The sequence below is a fragment of the Ipomoea triloba genome, chromosome 11, assembly GCF_003576645.1.
Source record: "Ipomoea triloba cultivar NCNSP0323 chromosome 11, ASM357664v1".
In the NCBI taxonomy this organism is placed as follows: Eukaryota; Viridiplantae; Streptophyta; class Magnoliopsida; order Solanales; family Convolvulaceae; genus Ipomoea; species Ipomoea triloba.
The window spans coordinates 5693420-5708238 of NC_044926.1; the positions used below are offsets into that span (position 1 = coordinate 5693420).

A 14819-nucleotide genomic window follows, 5' to 3' on the forward strand; every position below is an offset into this window, starting at 1 on the left:
CTCGCATTTACTCCATTATGTGGCAACAAAAGATATGTTGTGTTTCATCATGTGGGTTTCATGAGTCTACATCAAGATTTTTTTTTAATACTACTAACGCAGTCATGATGATCAATTTATGTCAATTGTTATGTCATGGACATGGATCCACCTTGCAAGGTGGACCCATGTCCATCTTCACAATTTTTAAACTATATTTCATAATTTTTAAAGCCTATATTCATAATGTTTGAACTCTATATTCACAATTACAGAATTCTATGTTCACAATTTCAGAACTCTATATTTACAATTTTAGAATTCTATGTTCACAATTTAATAATTCTATATTCACAATTTCATAACTATATATTTAATAATATAACACAATTTTTGAATCTACATAACAAAATTGTGAATATAGAATTCAAAATTTGTGAATATTGATTAATGTAATTTTATATATTGAAATTTAAATTTGTAAACGTAGAATTTAAAAATTGTGAACATAGAGTTTTAAAATTATGAACATGAGCTTGGGTCCATAGCATAATTTGCCGTGTTATGCCTATTTGACTCCATTACAGTGCTTATATCGTGAATCATAATCAACATAGCAAAATAAACACGTGATATAAATTCAACTTTAGTATATTATAACTCCATTTTGACTTATAATGCATTTAAAATAAACATATATCAAATTATAATAGATACACTAAAAAAAAATCATATTACACTAAAAAATGAATCTATTTCAAAATTTATCTTATTAGGTAGATCTCGAGAGTTATGACATAATTTGGCACTCCATTATGGCATTGTCTAAACGCATAGTTGAAATAGAATAGGAATAGAATTATGGAATTTGACAAGGAAAGGGATAAAGCAGCGGCCAATCTTGCAAGTCAGAGAAGATTCAATAAAGCAAAAAACANTTTTTTTTTTTTTTTTTTTTTGCAAAAAAAAAAACTTTGTATTTTTCAAATCACCTTTTTTTAAATTTATATTTTTCGAAATTTCAATTTCTTTATTTCCAACCTTCTCAAGCTAACAGGAAGACAACAAAAAAGAGAAGAATAGATTATCTTCTCAAGCCAATTGAGCATACGTGTATGGCACCAAATGAAAAAAGACAAGCAAAGATGAAATAAAATAAAATAAAAAAGAAGTATAAAAGCAAATCCTTGTCCAAATGTCCAATGGACGAATTAGAGAGTGATGGTGTCTGATGAAGGAATCGAATAAAACAGTGTATATTTTCAGAAAAATGAATGGTTGATGGTCAATCAATACTCTGCAACATACTCAAACTTCTGTGTCCTATATTCTCTTTCATCCACTTTATTATAACACATTAACACGCCAAAAAAAAAAAATAGAGGCGCAAATTTATCTCACTAATTCAGTAAACATTATTTGAAAGAAGAGATCGAGATAAACTCGACAACGATGGTGTGAGGATTATGTCCAAAGTGAACAGATCTATTGTGTGCACCAGTATTTGGTCATGTCTGAGCTACTAAGTTACCGTGATTTACATCACCTCACATGTTTTGTTGGGCTGGAGTGTGGGACCTTGGGGTCGGGGATTCAACATTTTGGGAGAAGAAAAGCTCGCAAAAATTACCATTGTGGAATGTGGATGCTCAAAGTCCACAGTCCACACCCCAATTATAAATGAGTAAGGGTTCTACTACATGTATTCGCAAATTTTACTCCCTCGCATTTACTCCATTATGTGGCAACAAAAGATATGTTGTGTTTCATCATGTGGGTTTCATGAGTCTACATCAAGATTTTTTTTTAATACTACTAACGCAGTCATGATGATCAATTTATGTCAATTGTTATGTCATGGACATGGATCCACCTTGCAAGGTGGACCCATGTCCATCTTCACAATTTTTAAACTATATTTCATAATTTTTAAAGCCTATATTCATAATGTTTGAACTCTATATTCACAATTACAGAATTCTATGTTCACAATTTCAGAACTCTATATTTACAATTTTAGAATTCTATGTTCACAATTTAATAATTCTATATTCACAATTTCATAACTATATATTTAATAATATAACACAATTTTTGAATCTACATAACAAAATTGTGAATATAGAATTCAAAATTTGTGAATATTGATTAATGTAATTTTATATATTGAAATTTAAATTTGTAAACGTAGAATTTAAAAATTGTGAACATAGAGTTTTAAAATTATGAACATGAGCTTGGGTCCATAGCATAATTTGCCGTGTTATGCCTATTTGACTCCATTACAGTGCTTATATCGTGAATCATAATCAACATAGCAAAATAAACACGTGATATAAATTCAACTTTAGTATATTATAACTCCATTTTGACTTATAATGCATTTAAAATAAACATATATCAAATTATAATAGATACACTAAAAAAAAATCATATTACACTAAAAAATGAATCTATTTCAAAATTTATCTTATTAGGTAGATCTCGAGAGTTATGACATAATTTGGCACTCCATTATGGCATTGTCTAAACGCATAGTTGAAATAGAATAGGAATAGAATTATGGAATTTGACAAGGAAAGGGATAAAGCAGCGGCCAATCTTGCAAGTCAGAGAAGATTCAATAAAGCAAAAAACACAAAGAAAAAGTTGAAGTATAAAAGTATAGTAAAACTGTTGTTAATCCAGCGATAATCCACAGTAAAAAGGGCGTCAAACCAGCGATAATCCACAGTAAGGAGAAAAACATCGCTGTCGTGAAGATCGCTATCGAGAACCGAACCACAGATCACGTGTATCTGACATCGGAAAGAGCATCAGACAATCCATCTGGAATATTATACAAATTTGAATTTTGATTTCAAAGTTGAAACCTTTTTTGGGCAGAAAATTCTGCGAGTCAAAGGTTTATAGGGGTTGGCTACGCTACGTGCCCGCGTCTTTATATTTGGGGGAAGGGGGAACGGAGATTTTCACAATGCGGAGATTCGTGGCCGAAAAATCGAGAAATCTTGTCGCGCAAGCCGCCTCTTCTCCTCCTCCTTCTCTGTCTTCTTCCGTGTTTCCGCGTCGCACTTCGTCTTCGTCTCCGTTGCGATTCCTCAGCGGTACTAGTACGACTCTCCATCCCTCTCCTTCCTCCGATTCAATGGCGGGTTCTGATTATTCGTCCACTCCCCTCACTCTTCAATCCATCAATCCCAAGGTATAACGAAACCGCCCCTTTTCAATCTCGGATTGTTTTTTGATTGATTCAACTGTTTCATTGTTTGACTGTGTGTTCTTTGAGCTATTGTTTAGTCTAATCAATGTTTGGATAGCTAGAGTTTTTCTTTTTCCTACTTAAATTTGGAATTGATATAATGATATGTTATTGATTCTTCATGTTTTCTGTTTAATTGATGATTTCCTGTTCTGATGTATAACCATGGATTGATGGATGGCATATTACTGATTACCTGTGCTAATGTTCAGCTATTACTAGTTTTTCAATTCTTTTACAAAGTTCTATTATTTGAATTGACAAGGCAAAGCTCTGTTAGTTATTGGTAGATTTGTTTATGGATTTTGAGCTTCTGTGAACCTAGTGGAACTATAAAACATGAACCTGGTAATGTTTTTGGAGATATTTATGATATTTGATTTACTTGATTGATGTTCTTTGTCCAGGTTCTGAAATGCGAGTATGCTGTTCGTGGTGAAATTGTCAACCTTGCTCAGGTAATTATGCATCTTGTTTAACTAGCCATAACAAGTTTGTTCATTGACTTGCACACAAAAATATGTACACCATTCACAGAAGTGGAGTGTAAATTTGGAAAGCTGTTCTGCTATCTCTTCATATCTGACGGTCCTGTGTAATGTTGTTTGGCAGAAAATACAAGAAGAGTTACAGGCAAAACCAGGTTCTCACCCATTTGATGAGGTATTGTTTCTTTTCAAGTAAAGCTTTAAAGATGCATGCTTTTATCTAGATTATGTATGTTTTCAACCAATTTGTTGCTTATCTTTGTAATACTTCCAAACTGCAAAAGAGCAAGAGAGTGTGTGGTTCAATTGTATCTCTTTCTAGTTTCTCAAGTTGAGGGTTTTGTATTCTGACTTTAATCCTTTATAGTTACTAATATATCTTATGCACTCATTTATCTTCTGATTTTTGCAGATAATTTATTGCAATATTGGAAACCCTCAATCCCTTGGTCAGCAGCCAATTACTTTCTTTAGGGAGGTGAGCACAAGTTATCTTATGCTTTAGTTTTTTTTAATAAAGGAAATATTTCCCTCCATGAAATCCTTGATGAAAGGCTTTCTTATGCTAGGTGCTTGCATTATGTGACCATCCTTCCATTTTGGATAAAAGTGAAACTCAAGGTCTGTTCAGGTAAGAGATTGAGCTTTTTTCCTTTGAGCTTGATAGTTCAGAATAATCTGCTAAATATTTTAGACAACTATGACTTCTATCTGGAGTTTTATGTGATCATTGCTGTGGAGGTGCAATCTCCTAAAATGATTATCTTATGACTGGTTTCTTCATTCTGTAGTGCGGACTCCATAGAGCGAGCTTTCCAGATCCTTGATCAAATTCCAGGAAGAGCAACTGGTGCATACAGCCATAGTCAGGTCAAATTTGCTTCAATGAGATTATTCTAATTTTCAGATGAGTAACTCATCTGAGATATATCACTTAACTTGTATATGACTTCAGGGTATCAAAGGATTGCGTGATACAATTGCTTCTGGTATAGAAGCTCGTGATGGTTTCCCTGCCAATCCCAATGATATTTTCTTGACTGATGGTGCAAGCCCAGCGGTAAGTGTTTAAACTAGTCTCTTAGTTATTTGTTCAGTACGTTTCAGAAAGCTGGCGAAATTAAGTGGGTGATGTGTTTCTCCACATTATATCCAGGTTCACATGATGATGCAGCTGTTGATTAGTTCAGAGAATGATGGAATTCTTTGTCCCATCCCTCAGTATCCACTTTACTCTGCTTCAATTGCTCTCCATGGTGGCACTCTTGTAGGTTCTAACTCTAATTAGATAGATTTGATAATTTCACTATTTGTGTTAGTCTTTTGCATTTAAAAATGAATTTATGTCATGCATTTTAAGCTTAACCTGACTACCTTACTTCCGGAAGATATTTCATTTTACCCTTGAATACAGCCAAATTGGTGACTTTTCGTTGAGGGTTTTTATTTGATGTTTACAGGTTCCTTATTATCTTGATGAGGCAACTGGATGGGGACTTGAGACCTCAGAGCTTAAGAAACAGCTAGAAACTGCCAAGTCCAAGGGAATTAAAGTTGGGGCATTGGTTGTGATTAATCCAGGAAATCCAACAGGGCAGGTAGGCTGGGATCATAGAGAAGACAAAATAAGGAAGACAGATATCCATCTATTGCTTTCCTATACTTCTATAATTGTTCCTATGCGATTCCAGTATAGCCTGATCGGTCATTTATGTTTACAGGTTCTTGCTGAGGCTAACCAAAAGGAAATTGTAGATTTCTGCAAGAAAGAAGGTCTTGTACTTCTGGCTGATGAGGTGCATAGATTTCACTCTAGTGGCTATTTTATTTGTTCTGGAGTTCTCTCTCTCTCTCTCCATGTCTTCCTATGGTTCTTTTGGTTATCATAAGCCCTTACAATGTTGCTTGGATAGGTGTACCAAGAGAATGTCTATGTGCCTGACAAACAGTTCCACTCGTTTAAGAAAGTTGCCCGTTCTATGGGTTATGGAGAGAAGGATATTTCTTTGGTATCTTTTCAGTCTGTCTCTAAAGGTACACCATTCCTCCTGGCTTTATTAATTATTAGGTACAAATATAGATGGCATATTTATTTGTATCCGATTCTGTTTACCTCTCTCCTTTTCAGGCTTCTATGGTGAATGTGGAAAGCGAGGAGGTTACATGGAAGTCACTGGCTTTAGTCCTGAAATAAGGGAACAGATATACAAAGTTGCATCTGTAAATCTATGTTCTAACATTTCTGGCCAGATTCTTGCCAGCCTCGTCATGAGCCCCCCAAAGGTCTGTATTGTATTTGTTTAAATCAAATGTGGTTTGGTAAAAATAGGTTTTGATGATTAGACAAATATGGGTGAACCAGTTTTATCAAATGCTCAACCCATTCCAGTCCTGCTTTTAATATGATGATTAGACAGTTCATAAGTTCTACTGATATACACAGGTAGGAGATGAATCCTATGAGTCTTTTTCCGCTGAGAAAGATGCGATACTCTCATCCTTGGCAAGGCGTGCAAAGGTTAGTTTGTACTTTTATGAACTTCCTGTTTGTATCTGAATTTCTGAATAAGTTTTGTATCAAAAGTGTTCTTTGTGTGGTCCACTTGAAACATTCTGGCTGAAACATTCTTTAAACTTGAAAACAATTATGATATGCCCAACTTTTGAAAATATGGGAGAAAAATGTGAATAAGAACTTAGAAATGTTGAAGTTAATATGCAGAGCATATAATAACATTTCCTTAGCGGATGGACTTGTGCATTCGATAGTTCTTTAGTCCTAAATTTGTTTTTGTTTTCTTATTATATTATCGGTTACAGACACTCGAAGATGCCTTAAACAGTCTGGAGGGAGTCACGTGCAACAAAGCAGAAGGAGCTATGTACCTTTTTCCTCGTATTCGTCTTCCTGAGAAAGCCATAAAGGCAGCAGAAGCAGCCAAGACTGCTCCGGATGCATTCTATGCTCGCTGCCTACTTAATGCAACTGGAGTAGTTGTCGTCCCAGGCTCTGGCTTTGGACAGGTACACTTTTCCTATCGAAACTTTTGGCAGAACTGATTAGTCATTTTTTCAAGTGTCTGGTTCTGATCATTCATTGTGCTTTTCTGATAGGTTCCGGGGACGTGGCATTTTAGGTGCACAATATTGCCCCAAGAGGATAAAATACCAGCTATTGTCTCTCGACTTACAGAGTTCCATCAAGGATTCATGGACCAGTACCGCGACTAATGATACTGGTCTCGTATACTCCATACTTCACATAGGATTTTGAATAAAATGTGGCAACTTGGTTTCAAGTTTGAGAACCACCAGTGTTCGTTTTTTTTTTGCATTAGTAAGGCTCTAAGAGCGATAGCGCATCAGATGCGAAGGATAATACTTTTCTTGTTGTATCATTACAACGCTTTTTGAAGCCTTGAAAGTGATATATTCTGTTTTTAATGAGAGGTGGCAAGTTTTCTTGGTCCAGGAATGTTAAATGTGTGTGAGAATACTGAGTAGATGGCAAGTTTTAGAAACTCATAATCAATTCATAATAAAACCAATCAATTCAAGGACAACTTAAAACATATAAAAAAATTATGACAGTTACGGAGTATCAGTTAATACAAATGACATCATTTGGTAAACATATCATTTTTCAATTATATTCAAATCATAAAAATCCAACCATATTTCAAAAAGAAAAAAGGAATACTCAAATTTGCCTATAAAATCTTCTAATCCTGAAACCATCCACTGGGGAAGTGAGACATAATCAAGTCAAAAGGATCAACACAACATTAAAGGAAGTTTGCCCTGAAGTTTCATTCAACTACTAATGGAGCTAACAATCTCAAAAGCAACTTTTGGCAAAATCCAATTCTAGTACAGATGCAAATGTTTGCAATTACAGAAAACGGATTAAGTGCAAAGCTCCTGGATGTAGTTCTCTCCTTACAGGCGGTTAATGACAGCCTCCACCTCGGAAGGGGGGTACAAATGATAAGTTTGGGCTACCCTGGCAATATCGACATTATTGGGAGTCACCTGGCGTTAAGAGAAGATTGAAGGGGTTAGGCGTTTGATTTTAAGCGACAAAACAACAGAAGCAATGAAATGTCAAGTTTACCTTTTCCTCCATAACTTGCTTGAGGATGGATAGGGCTATTGTTTCAGCTTCTTTAAGAGTGAGCTCCTGAAAACAGAACAAATACATAACTCTGGTTTGGCATCTAAACAAGATCGTAATTGTTACAGTTTGAAAAACAGCTTCCCAGCAGGTAACCTACCTTATTGTACTGTTCCTGCAAAGAGCTGTCAGCACCTTCAGAACCAGAACCGATAGCTTTTGCATTGCATTGCCAGAATGTACCGGACGGATCAGTATAATATCTGAAAATACATCAGCATCGTGATAAGAGACTCCAGAGTTTTTAGATTAGGAAGTATTGGCTAGCTGGCAATGGGAGTAGCATAGAAAGATGTTTTCTGATGTCTATAGAGGATGCTATATTTTTAGTCTTATGAGGAATTTGGGGTAAGGGTCAAATAGGCTCCTAAACTTTATTTGAAAAGTCAATTAGGCCCTGAACTTTTAAAAGGTACAACTAAGCTCATTTTGGTGTATTGAAGCCCAAATATCGGTTAGCGATTTGTAATAGCAGGTCACTAGGATTCCGGCGACACTCTAGGGACTAACACCAGCAACCAGTGACTGCCGCCTTTGAAGAAACCGACCAACTAGTTGCCTTCCATCAGAGAAGGTGACCAAAAGCAGAAGAGGGCGACCAGTGGTCGTCTTGGTCACATTTTTTTCCTGAACAGTGGCAGGTCAACGGCGGCCACATCATCATAATTTTACATGTAACTTTTTAGGTGCCGGTAAATAGGATTTATTTGCCTGATTTTTATAAGTTGGAGTGTTTAATTGAACCTTTTAAAAGTTCAGGGGCCTAATTGCTCCCTCGTGTAAAGTTTAAGGGCCTATTTGACCCTTTTCCATAGGCCAAAGTCATTTTCCCCCTATGGTGCATAAAAAAGTGAAATACTTTAAAATATGAAAGAGCATACTTACAAGCTTGGACCGTTCTCATCATGACCAGCAATGAGAAGAGAAACCCCAAAAGGCCTAGACTGCATCAACCAAAGAATTCATCAATTAAAGATGTTTTTAAACTTGTGCATATTTCGGTGTTGTCCCCTTTTGGTTCCTTTTAGTGAGAAGCTTTACTTATCAAAAAGAAGATGAGGACGTATAAATATACTAATTTTAAATATAGCACCAAGGATGTGTCATTCACTTTTGTTGCTTCACAACCTTGTGTACGTTTATACAAAGAAGGATACGGTAGCAGCTTCGGATACAAACATTGTAATCCACATTCAATAAACAATAAAATGGTGATATCCCTACGAAAATACAGGACTATACGATCAACAAAATCTTGACACAAGTTCTTCAACAGAATTTCACACAATGAGCACAAACTCCACCACCACCATAGGTCTTTCTTATTCATCAAAATTTCACACAATGTAATGTTGGATTTTTTGGGGTGGGGGATGGTGCATAATTTAACAGCAAAAGATAATTTTCGATTGACTATGTTTATGCAATACCTTGCTTCTGGTTTCAGTAAAAGTTTATACTCAACGAGCAAATAAAATAAACACAGGGAGCACAAGTATCAATAAGGGAGAAGACATAAAAACAAAGTCTGGACAAAATTGGATTAACAAATTCGAAGAACATTTAGCCAGGGAAAAAAAGTGCAGCTAACCATTGATTCTTCATCACCCTCGCCAAATCTCAGGGCCAAATCACAGAGAGCTTGTGTAGTGGACTCAACAGTCATAGGTTCACCGTAGGAGAATCTATGATTCTAATTACAGAATTACATGATGAAAACACCTAGTTAGTGAATGACTAGCAAGACAGTACAAAATTACAAATAACCTTTATCTGCAGTTCATAGGTACCTGAGTCTCAACTCGAGCATGTTCTACAAGTGTCCGTGCATCAGCAATTAATCCACTCATTGCACACCCAATATGGGAATCAATTTCCATAATCTTCTCCACACTGCTTGGTTCCTAAATGTTATGAAATCATAGCATGAATGATACAAGCATACATATATATATTTTTTATTTGATTCATATTTTAAGTCCTATTTGAGCAATGCTGAGACTTTAGACTACTTGGCCAGAAATCACAGAACCATGGTCATTATCCCTCTTCTTTCATTCCTATAACAGGCTAAGGGAAAATTACAATCAAGTATTGCCTCTTGCAGAAACAAATTAAAAAGATGAACTCGGCAAGTATATTGGCATTAGTATCTTTGTTGACACAACTTTCACATCTTAACTCCCATGATGGTCGATTAACACATTTCTAATTGCAAGTGAAATTTCTTCACTCTTTTACGATGCATATAGGGTGAGGAGGTATATGCAATTGCATAGTTTTCCTATACATTCTCTGTCATGATTCTGGTACATCTCATCGATACATTCATTTCTCTTGCAAGTGAACTCATCAAACATAGAAAGCATTCGTGTAATTCGCTTTGCATTTCTCTAATAAAATATTTGGTTCAAAGGTCAAACTATTAATATATACCAGTTTAATATATCCTACAATAACATGAGCCTAAATATCACTGCTACCATACTTTTAACCCCTTCCAAGCAACATAGAAACTGATGGCACAAAAGAAACTAATATTATTGCATCTACTTGTATCATCTATTTGAAGTCATTTTTCAGAAGTCATTTTCCTGTTTTCCAAACACACCCTAAATATGACTTTCAGACATGCAGTACAACGCTCCTCGCCTGACTTTGGAGGGCTATATCTCAATAGTTACTTGACGATTTGGGTATATCATATACCCACAGAAACTCATATTTCTAAAGAATTAAACAGATCATCAATTGGAGGTTAATACAAATAATTATTACCAGTTTAGTGGATTTCTAAAGAATTATAAGGCTTCAGCTTAAGTGCTAAACTTATCAAATATTACTAACTCCATAATAATTATGATCTGAGCATTAAAACAACAAGAATTTCAGAACCAGACCAGCAGTGGGGAAGTGATGCGCTTCTCAACAGCGAGAACAACTCCTTCCTTGGTCTTTATCCCAATTGCCGTTGAACCGAGCTGCAACACATTTAAATCCCAGCCATAAGAATCTCGATTTTAACCATACTTCTTACTCGTTAGTCCAAAGATACTAAGGGGTAGATTTCATTCAATAAAACAATTCGGAGAAATACTACACAGAAAACACCAAATATACCTTGATAGCTTCAATAGCGTACTCAACTTGGAACAGACGGCCTTCGGGAGAAAAGGTGTTGACACCTCTATCGTATTCCGTTCTTCACTCCATACAAAGAATAATTATTTTAAAAGGAAAAAATTAGCACAGGGATTAAGAATAATCAGTACGATGAAGAATGAAGAATGAAGAATAATGCAGTTCTTACCTAGTGAGAAACATGTTTTGGTTCGATCAATCGGATCTTCAAAACCCTACTGCAATCAGCCAATAATGCGAAGGCAGGAAGAACAATGCTCTTCTTTCTTACCCGAAAAGAAAAACTAGGAAAATTAAAATAAAAAAATGTAAAATGAAAAAATATACTCCGAATATTTTTTTCTTTTAAATGAGTACTTATCGCATAGACCATTAATTACAAATAAAAATTACATTATTTATGTATATAAAGTATATTATTTGAGTACTGAAAATACATTATTTTTTATACTATCAAATAACTGACATTAGTACATAAATAATACTCTTTTCGTCACATTTTATGTCAGGTATGATTAACAAAGTTTTACTGAAGTTATTTATAATTTATTTTTTCATAATATATATTAATTTTATAATTAATATATAAAATTTATATATTTAAAAACTATTATTAAACACACAAAATTAAATTTAAAAATTATAACGAAATGCTAACAGAAATAACCAAAGAATGAATATTTGATTTGATCAATGAATAGTATGTATGACAGATAAAATTATATTGGAGGAATATATTTTTCCTTTCAAAAGAAAAAGAATATACTTTTAGTATATTAAAACTATACCTTGTATTAATGAAAAGTACATTATTTGAGTATTGAAAAATACATTATTTTGTATAATATACATTCAGTACACAAATAATTAGAATTATGCAGAATCCGAGCAACATGAGCAAGCCGTCCGACCTGAAACCCGACGAACTGTCACATAGTTGAATTCGAATCCGATACGGGTTATCTGAATCGTTATCCTTTTGATGGCGAGTAATGAAAATCGAGTTAGGGGTATTAATACATCCGATATCTGATATATATCCTTTTTTTTACATGTGTAAATAATATATATCTAGGGTTTATGTATATGTATGTTATATACGACATTGTTTAAGTAGGGTATATATTTAAGCAACGAGAAAATCCTACTAACTTCAGTCATTTGCGCAGTCGCATCCTTTCCAGAGTCTTCTTCCGTTATTTGTTCTCTATTTTTTCTCGTTCTCTTAATCTCTATGGTATCTTCTCTCATATACTCTAACTCTCTGTTAGTAATTCTCCCACTCTCTCAGTCTATAGTCTTTACTATCTTAACTCTTGAGTAGTCTTTACTATCTTGACTCTCTACTTGTAACTCGAAACCATTGTTTTCAGGTGATTATTTGGAGAAACCAAGTAATTATTAAAACCCTAATATTGAAACGAAGTAATTCTTAAAATCTTAATATTATACTTTTACTTTTTTCCGTGATAATGTGATATACTGATTGTCTGCTTTGTCTCAATTGTTTGTTTCATTTTCGTGATAAGTAATTCTTACTAATTGTGGATTATTTTCTTTGTGTGTTTGGTTCATTGTGTTGCGGAAAATGACTTTTGCCAAATTTGGACGAAAGTCATTTTTCGCCAAAATAACCATATTTTTTCTAATCAATAGAAAATGTTTTCCGTTGATTGTATTTTTCAAGCATATCCAGACACTAGAAACTCGAAAAATGATTTTCAGAAATCATTTTTAGAGTTTCCAAACACACTTTAAATTACCAATAGTGCGCACACATATATATTATTTTATAAATACTCAAATTTAAATTAAATTATGAGTATTAAAATTTTATGTTGAATAAAAAAAAAAAGACAATTACCCAAATAATTCATATTTCAACTCTTTTTTTAAAATATAATTTCCTAAATATAATTTATACCTAATTTTAGTGAATTAAAAAACATCCAGATCTTCTTTAATTCTTTTTTGCTCATTCATAATTTGTTCTATTCATCCATTTGTCGTATATAGTCTTTAAAAAGCATGATGGTACCTGATTTTATTAAACTATCGATAACATTCGTCAAAAGTTGCAAAATTTTGCCTACCGCCAATCACCAAATAAAGTTGGAAATGCCTAAAATGATTATGATCACTGCTTCTTTTCTCCCCATTTGTTTATTATTGTGACACAATTGTTATAATGGACCCCTGTCCACACAGCGATGTGTGGATCATGATCGTCAAATGAAATTAGTAGGTAAAAAATAAAACTAAAAAACAAAGTTCATTCAATAATGTATATTGTCAAATGAAACTGTAATAGAATTAAAATGATATTTTGATATTGCTATAATGAAACTAATGTGTGTGGAAAATGAAATTGAAAAAAAAAAAATATTGTCAAATGAAATTGAAGTGTAATTAGAATGATACATATTCCATGGTCCAGGATAAAATTCGCCGACTCACTACTCAAAAAGTTTTACTACATGTACTCTCAAATTCTATTTCCTCACTTTTACTCCCTGACGTGACAAACAATGATAAGATATTTTTTATGTGAATCCCAAGAAAAATATTTACATAAAAAAGTTAAGAATGAAGTAAAATTTGAAAATAAAACTTGAGAGTCCACACAATAATTTCCCTACCGAAATGACCAAACACCAGAATGCAAACAAACAGCCAGCTGACTCAACAACAGTTGGTAGATAAGTTGAATGGACCCCACCAAAAACATATTTGTAGCAAAAAAATAATGCATTTTTGACAAGACATTCATCAAGGGTGAGCTCCACTTCCCTTGAAATTCATCATTCTTCACCTTACCTTGACAGAAAACTCATCATACATAGTACAAGAAAAGACTACATTCTCCACTGTGTAGTACAGATTGAGGATCAATGGCTGCTGTACCATTCTGTGTTTCATCAACTGTTGTGGCAATCTGCAAATCTGCTCCAACCAGAAGGGCAAAGCCAGCTGCTAACAGAGTTTTGGTGAGATCAGGCAGTAATGCTTCAGGCAGTAATGCTTCAATCAATAATATGTCTATGCAAGAATCATCATCATCATCTGAGAACAAGATTAAGGTTTTCCTTCTGAAGGTTTCTTTAACAACCTATATTCATGGTGTATGTGTTCATTTCACCCATGTTTGGTTGATCTCAAGCAGGTTTTTGAGGACAAATCAAAGGGTATTGTTTGTTACAGAGATGAGAATGGGGAGATAACATGTGAAGGGTACGACGAAGGGCCTAGATTTTGCCAGCAATTTCCTAAGTTTTCCTGTAATTCCAGGTAACATGATACTTACCGAGCTTAATCATCTTTCAAAATCATCTTTCAATTTGATATCAGAACTTCGAATGGCCATCTTACTGCTGTTCTCTTCTGGTATGTAGGGAATCAGAGATCATTGATCTGCTGCAAAGATGCTGGCTTCAAGTCATTGATGGTGCTGAAATGTAATAACCATTGGAAACAAAGGGCTTATTGGGCAAAACAGAACTTCCATTTTGGATCACAGGCAAAAAAACAACAGCAATGGCTTCTTTGATTCTCATAGTTTATGATTACATCTCTATTTTCTCTCCCCTTCTCTTCTACTTTGTACAAGATGTAAAATAAATGCCACTGAAGATTGATGTTCATGTACATATTTAGTTCTTCTGGACAAAAAATAATAGAGGGATGAAAAGATATATATATATATATATATATATATATATATATATATATATATATATATATATATATATATATATATATATATATATATATATAT

General features: G+C 34.0%; 3 protein-coding genes across 3 annotated transcripts; 2 read left to right on the top strand and 1 right to left on the bottom strand.

Moving 5' to 3' along the window:
- Positions 1–2956: 2956 nt before the first annotated feature.
- On the top strand, positions 2957–7200 carry LOC115996391 (alanine aminotransferase 2-like). The gene is made up of 15 exons (XM_031235595.1): positions 2957–3184; positions 3649–3699; positions 3854–3904; positions 4142–4207; positions 4299–4360; positions 4521–4599; positions 4685–4789; positions 4886–4996; positions 5190–5327; positions 5451–5525; positions 5643–5763; positions 5858–6012; positions 6173–6247; positions 6550–6753; positions 6844–7200. Exons 1-15 carry the CDS (start codon positions 2957–2959, stop codon positions 6958–6960), a joined length of 1638 nt encoding a protein of 545 aa, XP_031091455.1. The 3' UTR covers positions 6961–7200.
- A 152-nt stretch (positions 7201–7352) lies between these two features.
- LOC115996392 (proteasome subunit alpha type-5-like) lies at positions 7353–11331 on the bottom strand. Its single transcript, XM_031235596.1, has 9 exons — positions 11214–11331; positions 11024–11105; positions 10804–10884; positions 9694–9807; positions 9495–9596; positions 8789–8847; positions 8004–8106; positions 7844–7909; positions 7353–7761 (listed from the first exon to the last, which is right to left on the bottom strand). The coding sequence occupies exons 1-9, from the start codon at positions 11225–11227 to the stop codon at positions 7669–7671; spliced, it is 714 nt and encodes a 237-aa protein (XP_031091456.1). The 5' UTR covers positions 11228–11331; the 3' UTR covers positions 7353–7668.
- Positions 11332–13829: 2498 nt separating this feature from the next.
- LOC115997285 lies at positions 13830–14691 on the top strand. The gene is made up of 3 exons (XM_031236817.1): positions 13830–14124; positions 14208–14332; positions 14437–14691. The coding sequence occupies exons 1-3, from the start codon at positions 13936–13938 to the stop codon at positions 14501–14503; spliced, it is 381 nt and encodes a 126-aa protein (XP_031092677.1). The 5' UTR covers positions 13830–13935; the 3' UTR covers positions 14504–14691.
- The last annotated feature ends 128 nt before the right edge of the window (positions 14692–14819 follow it).